General features: G+C 42.5%; 1 protein-coding gene across 7 annotated transcripts in view; it reads left to right on the plus strand.

Moving 5' to 3' along the window:
- Positions 1-279: 279 nt before the first annotated feature.
- The window catches only part of STX11 (syntaxin 11), a 46101-nt gene continuing 28486 nt past the window's right edge, over positions 280-17894 (plus strand). The window contains exons 1-3 of one of the 7 annotated variants that reach the window (XR_009263601.1): positions 280-538; positions 625-804; positions 4279-4418. Coding sequence is in view for 2 of the 7 variants with exons in the window: in XM_058736188.1 (XP_058592171.1) it covers positions 757-804; positions 1047-1089 (91 nt within the window). In the remaining 5 variants the exon portion in view is untranslated. Of the gene's footprint in view, positions 539-624; positions 805-1046; positions 1090-4278; positions 4419-5450; positions 5594-9558; positions 9693-9888; positions 10052-17894 lie in introns of those variants that run through there. The other 6 variants (XM_058736188.1, XM_058736189.1, XM_058736194.1 and 3 more) reach the window with 6 other exon arrangements.

Consider the following 17894-nt stretch of genomic DNA (forward strand, 5'->3'; position numbering starts at 1 on the left):
AACACTGGGTATCATATATTCTTTTTCCTTGAAAGGGGGTCTACTCACTACTGAAGTTGGAGAGATGATGTCCCGGGGCCCTGAAAGAAATAGGGCATGAATAGATTATATGCAGCACTCACATTTGCATTGTAATCAGTTATGGATTCCTATTGGCATGAGGGCATTAAATGTTTTGTAAATGTTTCTTTGTGACTAGGGATGTAGAATTGTGGCAATTCTTCCTGTTTCATAATTCAACTTTGTCCATCACCAACTTGTAGAAAATAGGGTTTAAAGAAATCAGCTCGAGTGGCCTGCTTTCAACACTGAGAGTTAGTGATGCAAGGCCATGTCAGCTCCTACCAAAGATTCCTACTCACGCTCGGGGCACATAAGTAAGGTAAGGAACTGCGGACTGAGAGGAACATCTATCAGCTTCCCCAAGTTCTCGTCAACAAGATCACCATCCCAAGAGGAGATACCTGCAAGAAGTCTGTCCACTGAATCTGTGAATTTACACCTGAGACTTTGATCTGTTTCCACAGTGTCACTTTTGGTATGTTCATCTTTAAGACATCTTCATCATTTGAAACATGTTTGTTTTTTTGTGGTGCCAAGATTGTACTTTTAAATTTTCTTTAGGGTCACGGAAGGATGCTGGCTGTGGTCCGTGCACTCACAGAAACTATAAAGCATCTTTGAGGAAGGACTCAGTCTACCTGAAGAGTGTGTTGAAGGGAAAAGTCAAACAAAGTCGCGAGCTGCAAGAAGAGGATGAAATGGATGAAGAAAAAGAGAAGAAAACCATGTCTCAGCCCCAAAGTAAGGCTTTTTGGTGTAGACATACATAGTTTCTAAATGGATGGTACAAATTCATCTAGATGAACAAAATGTGGATTATAAAAATGTTTAGTCTATTTGTGAGAATCATGCTTGTTGAGAACAAATTTAATTATTCAAATTCAAAAATCAATATTTAAAGGCTTACGACTAAACTATTACCTATAAAAGGCATGGCTCATTTGCTACATTCTGTTTATGCTTTTCTGTTTCACTTTTATCAGTTCCTCAGGACAGGAGGATGGTGTAAAAAGGGGTTTACCAGAAGTGAGTATTGAGTAACAGTCTCATCTTAAAATAGTTTTGTAACTTGTTATGCAAAATCACAGTTGAGAAAAAAACCATTTAGTGTCATTAAGCAGATCAATTACACTATATCTACACCTAGTATTTTTTAGTCCCTTCTCTTTCACAGAGAATGTTCTATTTGTATGAATAAAGCAGCCAGTACATGCTCATCTTCAAGCCTCTTGCAAGTATAGCAATATATCAGAGGAAAATTTTCACATAATTGCAATTTGGGTTAAAATAAACAATACAACTATGTCATTTCACGAATTGTAGGCAGGAATAAGATTTAGCTAATACCAAAATAGTACAATTTCACCACTAATTTTCTACCCCTCCTATATACCATGCACAGAAAAATAAGCTTACTAGACAATAAGAAATTTACTTTTCTATGAGTTATCTGTTGCATTATTTTATTTTTTTTGTAAGTTTTCTAAGCTTATATAGATTTAGACATTGCTCTTTGAGGGTAGGTAACAGGATAAGAGAAATCCTTTGTTTTGGATAGTCCTTATTTTTCAGTTCTTCTGTGGTCTTTGATGTTGTTCTTGGATTCTTCATTGGTGGTTAAGAGCATGAACTTTTGTGTTGGACACCAGGATTTGAATCTAGGGTCCTTTGCTTGCTGGTGCTGTGGCAGTGGACAGGAGACTTTAAGGCTCATTCTTCCCCTGTCAAATGGGGTTGGGTTGTACACACTTCATCAATTTGTGATGAAAATTAAACAAGATAATATATGAAAATGTTAGCATAGTGCTTGGCACACTGCAACTGATGAATAAGTATCAATTAACTTTAATATAGGTATTAGCATTATGGGGTTTACATATTTTTAGATGAGCTGATGTCTGCTAGTAATTGTACAGTTAAACACTGAGCTTCAAAGGGTATCTTAGTCCATGTAGGCTTTATGCTATATAGGAAAAATACTCTAGACTTTATGGCTTATCAATAGCAGAAATTGATTTGTCACAGTTCTGGAGACTGGGAAGTCTAAGATCAAGGTGCCAACAGATTTGGTGTCTGGTGAGAGCCCGCTTCCTGGTTCATAGATGGCCATCTACTTGTTGTGTTCTCACATGACGGAAGGGGAAAGAGAGCTCCGTGGGACCACTTTTATAAGAACATGAATCTCATTCTTGAGGGCTCCATCCGCATGACCTAATCACCTCCCAAGGTCCTCCTTCCTAACACCATCACGTTGGGGATTGGATTACAACATGAATTTTTGGCAGGCACCATTATTCGGTGTAGAGGGAGGGGTTAGAAACTCCAGTAAGCTGTGTATATTGAGTAATGATGGCTGGTTTGTAGTACTGAGGTATAGATTTTCTCCCATATCAAGAAGTAATTTAAAGCTTATTAGATATTAAAATATTTAATATCTTAAAAATTAACTGACTTGTTTTATAGTCTTATTTATATGTATTTCCATAAATAATATTTTATGTAGAGAAGATAAATGCAAAAAGATTTGCCTATGAATCACTATTTTTCTAATCTGAGTGTGCTGGAGAAAAATCTATATTATATGACATATGACATGGTTTCTTCATAAAGCTAACCAGTGCACTGATATAAGAAGATGCTAAAATTATCAGGGAATATTTTTCTAAGGACTGTAGGTATAAAATTTTCAGAGCAGGGATTTGGACACTGTGGTCTAGCTACTGATAAAGGATGCTGTACCAGGGTCCCATCGGGAAACAGATGGCACATTCAAGTTAGAATTATTCCATGAAGGTTTATAAAGAAAGGTAATATTTAAAGGCATAGGCAGACTGGAAACTATATGTATTCTATATGTGATACCCCAGGTCTGAGAATCACGAGTAGGGAGAGATATTCAGAACCAGGAAGGAGAGGGAATCATGTAGAACAGACCACTTTAGAACAGTGACCTGTGGAGAACACAGAGAGCCCTTCTGTTTCAAATAAATTCCTGGACCCCATCCGGCTGCTTCTGCTCTCCTGCTAGATCTCCCTATTGGCCAAGCCCAAGAGAAGTTAAAGGGTAGAGGAAACTATTGCAATAGCCCATAGAGATCAACCACCCAGGGTAGAGAGTAGGATGGTGAGAGGTAGAAAGTAGATGTGAAGGGGCAAACAGAAGATGCCTGCATACATGTTGACATTATAAAAATCTAGAATTTATTTTTTCTTGTTATTATATTTATTGGTGGTGAGTGCTTATAAAAGAGTTGAAGCTTTATAAACATGCGCTGCACAAGATCCTTACAGGAATTAAATTTTAAGCTACTTTTTGAACAATGGAAGAAAAAAACCGTAGCTTAAAATCCATGTTTTGTTAAAAACAAACAAACAGTGCTAGATCTCCTAAATCTCATTATGCCTCGGTGCCACCCTCTAAAATGTCATCTCAGTGCCCTGAGCTCCAAAGTTCAGCTCAGTGCTCACTTGTGTCATTCATTCACTCATCTTTCAACAAATATTTACTGACAGTCTCTAATTATTGTGTTAAGTTTTGGGTAAAAAGTAATAAACTGGCAAAGTATTAAGTGGAGACATAATCTCCATTCTGAATCTAAGAATATTTTATTAAACCAATGGTTTAGTAGAGAACAGTTTTGAATCACATAGAGAAAGATTTAAATAGTTTAGTAAATCTGTGTTCATAAAGATAATCAAGAGGGACAGAACCATGTGATCACTGAAAGTCCAAATATAATATTAAAACATAAAAATTTGAGACTTTGCATAGCAGCCATTTACGTAGTAAGGGGCCACAGACTTCTTAGGCAGCATAGTCCCTCCCTCCCAAAAGAAAGACCTTTATCTTAAATTTTAAGGTGTCCAATTCTGGAAAAGCTGATCCAAATATGAATTGTGAGACAAAGCACAGGGTGCTAGCAGGATCTGGAAAGCACCGCTCAATATAGTAACCAAAGAACCATCTGCAATCATGCTAATTTTCTACTCTGCACAGTCCAATGCAGTGGGCACTAATAACCATTAGTTACGGTGGCTCTTATGCACTGAAAATGGCACTGAGACTAAGGAACTGAATTTGAAATTTTGCTTCATCTTAATTAATTTAAATTTAAATAGCTACATGTGGCTACAATAATGGACAGTGAAGATCTAGAACAAGATGTGCAAGATGGGGCTTGCTGATTCATTTAACCTCATTTCCTTTTTTGACAGGGCTAACAACAGCTGTTCATTTACTCATACACCATCATGTGCCTAGCAGCATAGAGAGGAATTTCCATAGGGAGGAAATCAAAGATAGGTTTAAGAAGATAACAAGTGTTGGCAAGGAGATGGAGAAATCAGAACCCTTGTGCATTGCTGGTTATGAATGTAAACTAGTGTAGCTCCTGTGAAAAATGGTGTGAGGATAGCGCAAAAAATTACACAGAGAATGACATGATCCAGCAACTCCACTTCTGGGTATGGACTCCAGAAAAATGAAATAAAAGACTGAAAAAGAAATAGCATTCAGCCTTTAAAAGGAAAAAGATTTGGGTCACCTGGGTGGCTCAGTCGGTTAAGATCTGACTCTTGACTTCAGCTCAGGTCATGATCTCACGGTTTGTGAGATTGAACCCTGCATTTGGCTCTGCGCTGACAGGATGGAGCCTGCTTGGGATTCTCTCTCTCTCTCTCTCTCTCTCTGCACCTCCCCCCTTAAAATAAATAAATATTTTTTTTAGAAAAAGGAAAAAGATTCTGACACATGTTGTAACGTAGATAAATCCTGACCATTATGCTGAGTGAAACAAGCCAGCTAGTTACAAAGGAACAAAGATTGTGCCATTTCACTTATGTGATGTATCTAGAGTAGTCAAAATGATACACACAGTAGGTAGAATGATGGTTGCCAGGGGCTGTGGAGAGGGGGGGATGGAGAATTAGTGTTTAACGGGCGCAGAGTTGTCAGTTCAGGTAGATAAAATTTTCTGGAAATGGATGGTGACGGTCACACAACAGTGTGAATGTACCCATGCAACTGAACTTTGCACTTTCAAATGGTTACAATAGTAAATTTTAAGTCACATATATTTTATCACACACACAAAAAGACAGGTGAAACATATGTCCTCAAGGAGTTTACAAACTAGTGTGGCAAAGAGAAACGGTGGCTGGTGATAGGTACATGGTGTGGGGATAAAAAAAATGTTTATTTAGCTGAGGGCTATGGAGGAGTTGCATCTGAGGGGGTAGCGGGGCTAGATGTCCTTCCAATCCTGAGATTCAATGGGTTTATGAGCACTTCAAATTTGGGATGGCAGTAGGGTATGAGATAGTGTATACAGAGGACAAGGCATCATGAGGCAGCTGTGCCTTTCTCCAAGTGCTTTCCCTGCTTTATCTGGATTTACCCTAGAGTCCTCATCCATATTCATAGTTCAGACTGGAGGTGAGAGCCAACCTTTCCAGAAAAAAATGTATAAAACATAGGAGACCTACCTGGAAGCCTAGAAGGAGGTAGGCACATCAGCTGCAGAAAAGCCAGGTCAGTCTAGACTCTGTCATTACCAATATCTTCATCCCTTCATAATCTAAGTCTCAAAGATGCCACTCCCTCATAACCAACTTGCATTTTTCCAACTGAATCTTTCTAACCCCGTCACTGCACAACTTCTTGACACCCTGGAGCATCCAATCCATTAACCTAACACCTTTCCACTTTGCCTCAACACCATCATTCATGTCCTCTCTTCTCTCCCTCCTTGGTTTAAATGCAACGGTCCTTCCTTATAATTATTCTCTTGCATAGATGCTCCATGCTCTTGTCCTCTCTCCTCCATCATATTCAGCTGGCCAACACTAAACTCTGCTTGTATCTAGACCTCTGCCTAGCATTATTTGTACCCAAGTAGGCAAATGAGACTGGTCAGAACACGTAACTATTCTGACTGGTCTCCCTTTATATCCATGATCTGTGACTTCAAATGGACCCTATTGTTATCCAGCAATCTGACTATATTTTCAAAGTTCATTTACTCTCTCACAACCCCTGGATGATGTTTCAAGCTGACCACCCTCTTCTCAAACTTCCATCTCTACTCCTCACTCTCCACCAATAACTTTGCCTCTTCACTGAGAAAACATATTCCTGCCTCCACATTCACCAGCACCTGTGCCCATATATTCTGCCTCTCCTCCTGCAATCAGAAAAAAATTCTATCTTCTCCAATTTAACCCAACATTGCATGTGCATTGGATTCCATCGTTGCTCATCTGCTCAAGAACATTGCTTCAGTAATGATCTTTTCTCTCCCGCATCATCACTTGTTCCTTCTTTTTTGGTTTATGTCCATGAGCATACAAACAGGTTTATCTTCTAATTAAAAATAAAAATCTCCCTCTTGACCTTATATTTCCTTCTAGCCTTTGCCTCGTTTTTCTGTCTCCATTTACTCTTTTTTTTATTCTCTCTGGGCCCAATCCAGACACCACCCAAATCCTTCTTATCAAGTGTGCATTGACCTCCACATGGCCAAGCCCATCGCTCAGTTTTCAGTCCTAATTTTACCGACTTTAGCAGTGTTTGATAGAGTTTGCTCATTCTTGAAACATTGCTTTCTTTCACGTGGCTTCTGGAGCACCATTCTTTGTTAGTCTACCTATCACTGATCACTGATTATGCCTTTTCATTCTCCTTTTTTTGATTCTTCATCCTCCTTGATCCCTGACCTCTGGAGTGCCCCATGGCTCAGACTGCAGACATCTAAATTCTACCTGCACACCACCGATACACTGAAGACTTCCCAATTGATATCATCATCCCAGACACATCTATCCAAATGCCTTCTTGACAACTCAAACTTAAAGTGTCCAAAATGTAACTCTTCGTTCCCAGCAATCTCCCCTCTCCTCCCCCCACCCCACGACTTCCTGCTCAAGCAGTCTTCCTGGTTAGCATAAGGAACCTCTTTTCTTCTAATTGCTCTGAGTAAAAACCTTAACTCACTTCTTTTACTCTCTCATGTCCTGCACCCAATTAATCAACCAGTCGTGTCAGCTTCTCTTTGGGAATATACCCAGAACCTGCCCACTTCTTACCAGCTCTACTGCTATGGTTTTTTATCAGTCAGGGTTGTCCAGTGAAACAGAACTGTATGCAAATATATATATGAAACATTACAGAGGCTGAGAACTTCCAAGATCAGCAGTAGGCAAGATGGGGACCCAGGAAAGTTGGTGGTATAATTCCAGTCTGAGTCCGAAGGCCTGAAAAGCAGGAAAGCAAATGGTATAACTTCCAGTTTGAGGCCAAGTCTGAAGGCAGGAAAAAGTTGATATCCAAGCTCAAAGATAGGCCTAGAGAGGACTAATTCTCCCTTACCCAGCCTGCTGTTCCATTCAGGCCTTCAACAGATTGGATGACACCCACCCATATTAGGGTGGGCAATCTGCTTTACTCATTCTATAGATTCAAATGTTAATCTCATCTAAAACACTCTTACAGACACATCCAGAATAATCTTTACCCAATACCTGGGCACCCCATTGCCTAGTGGAATTGACAGATAAAATTAACAAGCATGGTTTCCTAACTGGTCGACCTTCTTCCATCCTCTCCCCCTAACTGGTCAACACAATAGCAAATTAAAAAAAAAAAAAAAAAAGCCATATCAGGTCACTCCTCTACTACAAATTCTTCAATGTCTTCCTTTCTCAATCAGAGTAAACTTTTAAAGCTATCATGACCGCCAAGGCCCTACGTGCTCCATTCTCCAACCCTAGCTCCATCACCCATCCATCCATTGTTCTCCCCCCACCCCCCATTCTGTTCTACCCAATTTGATACTAATCCAAGAAGCCAAAAATGCTCTGGCCTCAGGGCCTCTACACCTACAATCTCTCTGCCTGAAATGGTCATCCCCAAATATCCACATTACTTCCTCCTTCAACTGTTTTTGTTTTGTTTTGTTTTTTATCTTGGAAGCCTTTGAAATAAACTTTTTTTTTTTTTTTAGTTTATTATAGCACCGTTCAATCTCTCTTAATTTGCTTTACTTTTATTTAAAATTTTTTTTAATGTTTATTTATTTTTGAGGGAGGGAGAGATAGAGCATGAGTAGGGAAGGGGCAGGGAGAGAGGGAGACACAGAATCTGAAGCAGGCTCCAGGCTCCGAGCTGTCAGCACAGACCCCGACGCAGGACTGTAACCCACAGACTGTGAGATCATGACCTGAGCCGAAGTCAGATGCTTAACCGCCCGAGCCACCCAGGTGCCTGTAGCTTTACTTTAAATAAACGTTATTTTTTAGAACAGTTTTAGATTTACAGAAAAATTGCAAGGACAGTATAGAGTGTTTTCATAAACCTCGTACCCATTATTACCTCTCCTATTATTACCATCTTCTAATTAATATGGCACACCATCACAACTAACGAACAAATCTTGATACTATATTGCTAATGAAAGTCCATCCTTTATTCACATTTCCTTACTTTTTACCTCATGGCCCTTTTCTGTTCCAGGATCCCATTCAGGATCTCATGTATATATTTAGGTGACATGTCTCCTTAGGCTCCTCTAGACTGTAGCAGTTTTTCAGACTTTCCTTGTTTCTGATGACATGGACAGCTCAGAGAAATATTGGCCATGTATTTTGGAGGATGTCCCTCTGTTGTCACATTTTTCTTATAAGAACTGGGGTCATGGGCTTGGGGGAGGAAAGCCACAGAGCTAAAGTGACATTTTCATCACATCATATCATGAGCGCATACTATCAACATGATTTATGGCTGTGAATATGGACCTTGATCTTCTGGCTGAGGTGGTGTTTCCATTGTGAACTTATTCTTTATCTCCTTTCTACGCCTTATATTTTGGGAGAAGTCACTATGGGCAGGCCATACTTAAGGAGTGGGAAGTTATGCTTGTCCTTAAGGGTCGAGTATCCACATAAACTTTCACGAATTCTTCTGCAGGGGAGATTGATCTCTTTAGCATTTATTTATTTATTCAACTACTTACACCATTAGGAACTCATGGATTTTCTTTTTACTTCGGATTGTGGTCTAATACTACTTTATTGTCTGTGTGTGTTTAACATTCCCTAACTTTTAAGTCTCAGTCTTATTTTCAAGGTACTTACCACCATTTAGCGTAATGTACACTTTACGTGTTTGTCTTTCCCCACTGGAATGCCAGGTCTTCGAAGTCACGGTCTTGGTATTTTTCACCACGGTAAGTATCCTCAGCCCTTGGGTGGACGCTCATTTGGTACTGAATGAATGAATGAATGAATGAATGAATGAAGCCGGCTGGGGTTCTAGCTGGGGTTCTGGCCCACTTGAGGCGGGTGAGTCCAAGAGGGATCTGACTTGGCGGTGCTCAGCCTCGGTTTATACGCTCAGGCTCGCGGCCCGCCGCCTCGCGGGTCGCCGCAGGTGCACGGCTGGGGGCCACACCCACACTCAGAACCCGCGCACGCGGCCGCGCCCCGCGGAACGCAGCGGCCGGCAGACGTCACCGGCGCGAGGGGGATTCCTGGGGAAAGTCCGGCGCCCCCGGGCCCCTCCCCGCGAGGAGGGTCGGGGAGCAGGTGAGGCGCCTCGGGCCGCCACGGAGACCGTCCGCGGGCGCACAGGCGAGGTGAGGCTGCAGGAGCGGCGCGGCCCCGGGCTGCCGGCCCCCCCCGGGCTCTCGCCCTCCGGGCGGGGCGGGGACGGGCGCGCGGGCGGCCGGCGCCGTCGTCCCGGGGCGGGGCCTGCTCCCCCAGCTGTGGGTGCTGCCGACGCTGCTGGGGGCTGGGTCGGCGGCGCCCTGATGCGGCGGCAGCGGCGCGGTGCTCGCGGGGCCGCGGAGGACCCCGGCCTGGGCCGCGGGAGGCGCCGGCATCCCCGCCGCCAGGAGTCGCGCGACAGGTTTCCTTCCTTCTCACGACGCCCAGCGTGGGACCGGCGCCCGCGCAGGACATAGCTTCTCGGTTCGCACGCTCGGTCCCGTACCTGGTTCGTTTTTTCCCCTTGTGCCTCTTTTTCTCTCCCTAAGCGCCCCAGGAGGAGCGAGGAGGCGCCCCGCTGAGTTGTGCGCCGAGAGCTGCGGGGGGGCGTCGGGGTGGCCTCGCTGGATGGGGCGTCGAGGGATGTCCCTGGGAGGGATTTCGGGTCTGGCCCCGGTGCTCACGCCGCCTTTTCGCGCCTCGAGAAACACGGCCTTGGGTTTCTTATGTACATCGGAGTGATTTTTTTTTCTCCCAGTGGGCAAGGGACTGCGCATTTAGGGCTTCACAGAAATTCTTTCAGATACCTGTTGATAGGCTTCTGGCACAAAGTCTCTAAGTAAGACTACTTTTGTTTTAAGTCGAAAGGCTGAGGTTGTTTTGAATTACTGGGGACATTACTTCGGTGTGATCGTCTGTTCACTCCCTATTTTAGCTTGCGCTTTCTCAAAAACACCCGAATGGGTGCTTCTTGACTTGAACTTGACATAATGACTCAGGAGCCAGGAAATACGAAGAAATTGATATTGCCTTGAAATAGTTCCTTCCAAGCCCACATAAGACTTTTTTCTTATAGAAGAATGAAGACAAGCAGTGGCAACGTGACTTCAAGAACCACACCGTCCCGGGAGGGAATTCTAGACTTCACTGACACTAGCTGAGATCTGTTATTACTTCCTGTGGTTCTCATGCACTTGTTTAAGCCGTTTCTCAGCAAAGGGAGGAGTTGTTATTTCCACCCGGGTATCCAAAGATGAGTCACAGGGCTGCTCTTTTAAGTTGAGTCTTTGTTAATGAACTTTTGAAAAGTGAGGTTTGCTCTGGGTGTGTGTAAAGGAAGATTCAGATGTGAAATGCATTCAGTGTTAAACTCGAGCTAGCGGTATCGGAAGTAACAGTTCAAGTTTTCAGTTTCCTAAAGTGCCTGATGGTACAGCATACCAGCTAGGGTCACTAGGCTGATGTCAGATAACCATTGAAATCATGTGCTTTGCCACAGAGGCCCAAGAGAAAATGAAGTTCATTATTCAATAACTGTATGTTAATACTTTCAATGGTATGGTATGGTAGAAATATGCCATTATACAAAGTGATTGAATGTCACTCTCTGGATCCAAATAATTTGGACAGTTTGTCTTTAGTAAGTTAGTGCCACGTGAACATTTTTGAAGACGGTGGATACCAGTTGGAGCTGAGAAATTAAAATATGTAAGCTGAGAGGTCCCATTGCTCTTGGGAAGGAACTGTACTGTCTCCATGCTTAGTGGAGAAGAGGACAGCATCTCTGTTGGAGGCGAGTTGAGCTGAGGTCAGTGCAACAAACAGTTATCAGGCACCTTCTTTGTGCCACAGTCTTCACAGAGCTCTGGTTATGTAATTGTGAATACGACAGGATGTTGCTGAAAAGGGCCATAAAGACTAGTGTGGAAGGTTGGAAGAGCCAACGAGGGAGATGGGAGCTATGACCAATCTATGCCCACAGTAGAGCTTCTGTCCCAATACTACTGGTGTTTGTGCAGATCTGAGATTTTGAATGAACAGATTTTTGATGTTTCCTCATTGCTGAAAGAATGAGTAAAGTTTTAAATTTAATCACCTCTTTTGTCGACAGCCTGTTGTGGTTATTCAGTAAGCATTTCATTCAGTGAATGATTTAAAAATGTATTAACTGGAAAGGCATGATTTTTAAAGTGTTTGATAACCATATTTCATATTATTTCGTGGGTAAAAAGAAACCCAGCCTGGTATTACCCCTAGACAATCACAGGTACTTATAATTTACTCACCTTTTAAAAATAAAGTAGTGGGGTGCCTAGGTGGCTGAGTTGGTTAAGCATCCAACTTTGGCTCAGGTCATGATCTCACAGTTTGTGGGTTTGAGCCCCATGTCAGCTCTGTGTTGACAGCTTAGAGGCCTGGAGCCTGCTTTGGATTCTGTGTCTCCCTCTCTCTCTGCCCCTCCCCTGCTCACGCTCTGTTTCTATATCTCAAAAATAAACGTTAAAAAAAATTTTTTAAGTAAAAACAGAGTAGCTAATTAATGGCTTATAATTTTATAACACCATATTGAAGCAACCTACTGATCATTGTTTCTTATAGTTCAAATCAATCTTTTCTAACACACTATCGCCGCACAAGTCAAAAGGACTAACCCACTGTGTGACAGTTTACTGTTGAGACTGAAATCTCGAGGTACTTTTGGACTTGATGCCAAAATCTGTTCAATTTCTACAATTCTGTGAGGTATGCAGCTAGTGAGGGAAACAATACTAAATTTGAGATAACTCTAATTTCCATATTTCTTTTCTCTCTTGAGGGCCTCAAAGTTACTTTATCTATGGGGAAGAAAGGGTTGAGTGTGTTCTTCATCACTGTACTCCCTGGCCTTGGTACAGGCATTACTCGTGGCAGGTGTTAGGAAGTATTTATTAATTGAATAATGAGCCTTAATGTAAAAGGGGAGTTTTCAGGAGGAGGGAGGGATAGTCAGCCCAGCAGAAGGATCAACATTGTGTTGTCAGGGAACAGCAGCCTGGTCAGTGTGGGCACGGGGTGAGAGCTGGGGAGACAGATTGGGCCGCATCACAAAGGCCCATGTGCCATGTTGGACCTGTGACTTTATCCTATGGAAGACTTCAGCAGGTGAATGATATCGTCAGATACGTGTTTTGGAAAGACAGTTTAGAATCAAGATGGAGAACAGATTGGATGAACACAACTCTAGCCTTAGGGGACACACAGGAGATTACTATAATATTTGAGAAGAGAAATTGGAGAAGGCTTGAGTCAGGCAGTGATGGTGAGGAGTGGAAAAGAGGGAAGGAGCTGACGTGTTTAATAGGCAGAACTTGGCTACATCTTTAGAGGTGGGCAGTGAGAGGAAGGAGTTTAGGATGACTCCTACATTCCTAGTTAATGACTAGGAGTGGGATGTAAGTGAAAGACTAGGTGTGCTAAATGAGGGCCTCATTCAGTGCTTGGCACATAATCAGTGCTCATTAAGTTTTTGAATGAATGAATTAACAACAACAACAACAACAACAACAATAGCTAAAATGTTTATCGGTGCCAGGCACAATTCTAGGCTCATTATATGAACTCGGTCTTTTCCTCCTCACTGAAATCCTGTGAGATGGGTGCTATAATTGACTGCTTTTGACAGGTGAATGAAGTGTAATGTTAGTAATTGATAGAGGTAGGAATTGATCCCAAGCGCTTAGCTCCAGAACTTACATTCTGAACCACACTGCTTTGCTATGGTATCTCCAAGAATGAATGAATGAATGAATGAGTGAATGAATGAAGTCTCAGACACTGTGGCAAACTCAAACTGGAGTCACTGTCTTGACGCCAACAATTGTTCCTCATTCAGGGTTAGCCCGATATATAAGATGGGCCCTCAGAGGCTCTGTTGTGCTGCATGGCACCCCTCCCCCTTGGTTCACCCCAAGGAATACCTGGTTGATCTAGGAATAGACCTAGAATAATCAGACAATTTCTCCTGGGAATTAAAACACTTTTATGAAGACTCACTCTCGCTGAAAGTTCCCAGAGCTTCCACAACTACGTCTTCAGAGCTGCCTTGGTTACTACTCTCCCTAGACACTGAATGTTCACCGCTTTGTGTTTCTTAGAGGCAGTCAATGATCTGTTGCTAAAATCTGTAGTATTCCTCTGGGGATACTAGAAAGGCTGAAATAGAAAGGGGAAATAGAAAGGCTGACCTGGGGATATTAATCTACAGAGCAGGGTCCAATGGTACAAGAATTACTAACAAATTCAGGCAGGTGCATAACTCAAGTCTTACACTCCTGTTTTGTGGTCTGCCTTCTAGGGCCTGTTTTGTTCTGGTTTCACCCTGAAGCTTACCTGCCCCTCTTGTCTCTAACTTCCAGAACCTTATTAAGTGAAGCTGGCCGGCAGTGTCCCTGTCCTCTTGACTTTAACTGAGCAAAATGGCTCATACTTCTAGGGATTAGGGCCTGTTTTCTTTCTTTTTATTTTTAATGTTTATTAATTTTTGAGAGAGAGAGACAGAGCACAGGTAGGGGAGGGGCAGAGAGAAGGAGACACAGAATCCGAAGCAGACTCCAGGCTTCTAGCTGCTAGCACAGAGCCCTACGTGGGGCCCGAACTTACAAACTGTGAGATCATGACCTGAGCCAAAGTTGGACACTTAACCGCCTGACCCACCAAGTGCCCCACAGGGCTTGTTTTCTGTTTTCAGCATTCAGGTAGATTCCTTTGGTCTTGATAAGGGTGTTTTTGATAAACAACCCCAACTCCCTCCTTCCCCTCAAAACCTGGCCTCAGCTCTTCACCATTCTCATTGTTTCACGAGTTGGATTAAGACTATGATTTTTGTTCAGGAATCAAGGTCTAATTATCTGTTCCTCACAAGCCTCACTTTGGACTATTTAAAGATTGTAAACACTGAATTATTATTCTACCTAAACAGAATCAGCAAACTCCTCTCTAAGTTTGAAGTTCTAAAATATTTTCTCCATTCATGAAGGAAATGTTTCATTCAGCATTTCTTCAGATTTAACAGGAAATCAAGGTATTTATAGCTTCTCATTATATGAGACTGACATGAAGCCTTCTGGATTGATCTAGCCCACCTGTTTACCCCTTGGTCTGAATCCCTGTATACCTGTCTGTAATTCATTCAGTGCTCAAATAATAAGAAAGGGAAGAGTTTGGGTTAGTATTTTACGTGGGTCTGTCTTGCTTCTTCATTTTGATTGTGGTTTCTCTGCAAGCAGAGAATCACTGGGGCTGGGGGCTTTCATAGGTCTGTCAGCTTCCTTCCAGTTTTAACCATTCCGTGACTTTTGCTGATAATAAAACCATCTGTCAGATGAAGTCATTTGTTAACCACGCCGTCTACATCTGTAAATACTAGACGTTATTTGTATATCTCATGTAAGTTCTTGGTAACGTTCAATAATTTGGTAACTTCTAACATAAAGCATAGTTTTAGAATTGGTAATTTCTTGTTATCCTCCTTGAGCTAACTCAATGTTTTCAACTTGATTTGTGTACTGTTTTGTTTTGTTGTTTCTTTTCAGTGGCTACAGTATCCAGGTAATGCAGAAAATACTAAGTTGCCTGGAAAAGTCTTCCTCCTTTTGTATACCCAGCTGTTTTACTTGTTTCTCTGCTCCAGGATGTAAAGTGATATTCCATTACTCATTGTGTAACTTATTGGGCAAAAATGTGAATTCCGACTTTAGAGAGTAGTGGAAATTGCTCTGTTGCTATTTTCATATGGAAACAGAGTAAACAAGTATTATTCTGTCTACTGTTTCAGTTTCAGGATTGCAGCAACGCATGTGTCACCTGGTTTTACTTCTAATTTTTTTATATTATGTGCCCAGGTGTATTGATTAGTGACACAGATCTGTTGATTTGAGAAAGTAGGACACAGTGTGTAAGCTGAATCATATCATGTTGGTAAATCCCTCCTGCCTTCCCTGATTACTGCATGGTAAACCAGGGCCTAGCTGATAATACTATACAGCTCTTCATTAGTTACAAAATACTCTCATATATATTTCCTCTTTTCCTTCTCATAAAAGCCTGGCAAAAAGTATTATTGTTGTTATCTGTATTTGAGGTCTATACATGAGGAGGGACACTCTTGGAGAAATTAAGTGACCACCCGATTTCTCTAGAAGTAAGGTACAGATGCCCACTCCCCTGTGCTGTCGCTACCTGACTGAAAAAGGCAACTTCACTCTCTTAGTTTAAGTTTCCTGAAAATAGACTGTGAGATTTGCGTACAGGGGGTTTATTGAGAGGTGCTGTGGGAACAGCACTTGTCAGGGAGGGAGAGCAGCAGGATTATGCAGAGGGAGGAACTGAACCGCAGTGCAGGTACAGTGGTGGGCCCAGCCTTGGAGCTGGAATGGCCCTTCAGAATTGCTCTGCCAGCACACGAGCTGGTCATCTGAATGCCCTGCCTAAACAGGTCATTGGTTGCAGGCCACACCAGGCAGAAGGTGCCGTCTTGGAGCGAGCAGCTTTCCTTCAGTCAAGGGCAGTTCCTAGAGCTGTGAGCCTTCGGTAGTCAACATTTCTGGCAACTGGGAGAATGAGGGCCTTGGTCCTAAAGGGATCAGAGTCTCACATCATCCACAACTGTTGTACAGAAGGGAATGTTTTTCTCTGCAAGGGCCTCGCTCGTGTCTTTCTGGCCCAGACGGTTGCCCTGCTGAGTGGAGCCCAGAAAGTTGGCATTTTTTCCAAGGCCCTTAAAGATTTAGAATGGCTGACCGGGCAGCAGGAAGGTAAAGTAGCCTTACTCCCAGGAAGGTTAGGAAACTGGTGAAGGAGGGCCAGGATGGGCGGAGTGGTGGTACCTGGTAGAGAAGTAACCTCTGACGCCACAGCTAACGGGAAGCCCTTATCTGTCTGGACCCAGAACAGAAGTGGAATGCATGCTAGTCTTTGCTGTAATTCAGGGCTGTAACATTGTTGAATGGATATTAAGCTACGTTTTCTCTCTTTTTTCTCCCTTCTTCCCTTTCTCATTTTTCTATGCCTTTGAAAAACCCCAGAACAGTCCAGTGACTCTCAACATGTAGCCTGTAGATTATAATCACCAGAATTACCTGGGATCTCTAAAAACAAATCCCCGCCCCCGCCAACCAAACAACAAAATAGAAAAACAGAGAGTCCAGGCTCACATTTGATATCTATTGGAACAGAATATTTGAGAGTGGAGCCTATGAATTGATATTTTCAAAAAACTCCCCCACCTGATTTTTATACATGTTATAGTTTGAGAACCATAGACCCAAACTCTTATGCTTTTGCTGGTGACCAAGCCTATTGAGATTTTTCAAATTAGCAAGAAGTTAATGAAAACCAGGGGACCGCCTGGCAGGCTTCATATAATGACACTCACCCCTAATCTTTCATAGCAAAATGCTGGTGTGGCCAAGAGAGCCTGCCCCAAATTCTTTGGCTGGCATCTGCCCCAGATTGCTGGAAAGAGAGTGATGATTCTGACTTGGCCTTTTAGTAGCTGGGCGAGAGATGCCAAATTCCTTGAATAGTCACAGGGGGGAAATCAGTGATTTTATAGGAATCAGAAAACTTTCTAGGAGAATAAGAAGGTTCCAAGAAGTTTTATGTCAGATAAAGCTTTGAGGTACTGTCTGCTAACTTTAAATGACCATACAGGGGCACCTGGGTGGCTCAGCCCATTGAGCATCTGACTGTTGATTTCGGCGCAGGTCATGATCCCAGGGTTGTGGAATCAAGCCCCACATTGGACTCTGTGCTGAGCATGGAGCCTGCCTAAGATTCTCTCTCTCTCTCTTTCTCTCTCTCTCGGTGCCTGGATGACTCAGTTGGTTAAGTGTCTGACTGGCTCAGGTTATGATTTCATGATTCATGGGCTCAAGCCCCCCATTGGGCTCTGTGCTGACAGCTCAGAGCCTGGAGCCTGCTTGGCATTCTGTGTCTCCCTCTCTTTCTGTCCCTCCCTGCTCATGTTCTGTTTCTCTCTGTCTCTCAAAAATAAATAAACATTTATAAAATTAAAAAGGAAAAAAGATTCTCTCTCTCTCAATCCCTCTGCTCCCTCTGCCCCTCTCCCACTCTTGCATGGGCATGCACACATGCTCTCTTAAAAAAAATTTTTTTTTAATTAAATGACCATACAAAAGGATGAGAGAGAGAGAACTATGAACAGGAAAATATATTATCTTATTCATTGAAATTGGGAATAATTATCGTTCTTCAAAGGGAAAAGCACTTTTAAACCTACTGATTCTGAGTCCGGTCATTGCAGGAAGTATTAGTCGCCTAAAGAAGAGTCTGATAAATTCCTAGGACAATAT

The sequence above is a fragment of the Neofelis nebulosa genome, chromosome 6 (genome assembly GCF_028018385.1).
Source record: "Neofelis nebulosa isolate mNeoNeb1 chromosome 6, mNeoNeb1.pri, whole genome shotgun sequence".
NCBI classification, from domain to species: Eukaryota; Metazoa; Chordata; class Mammalia; order Carnivora; family Felidae; genus Neofelis; species Neofelis nebulosa.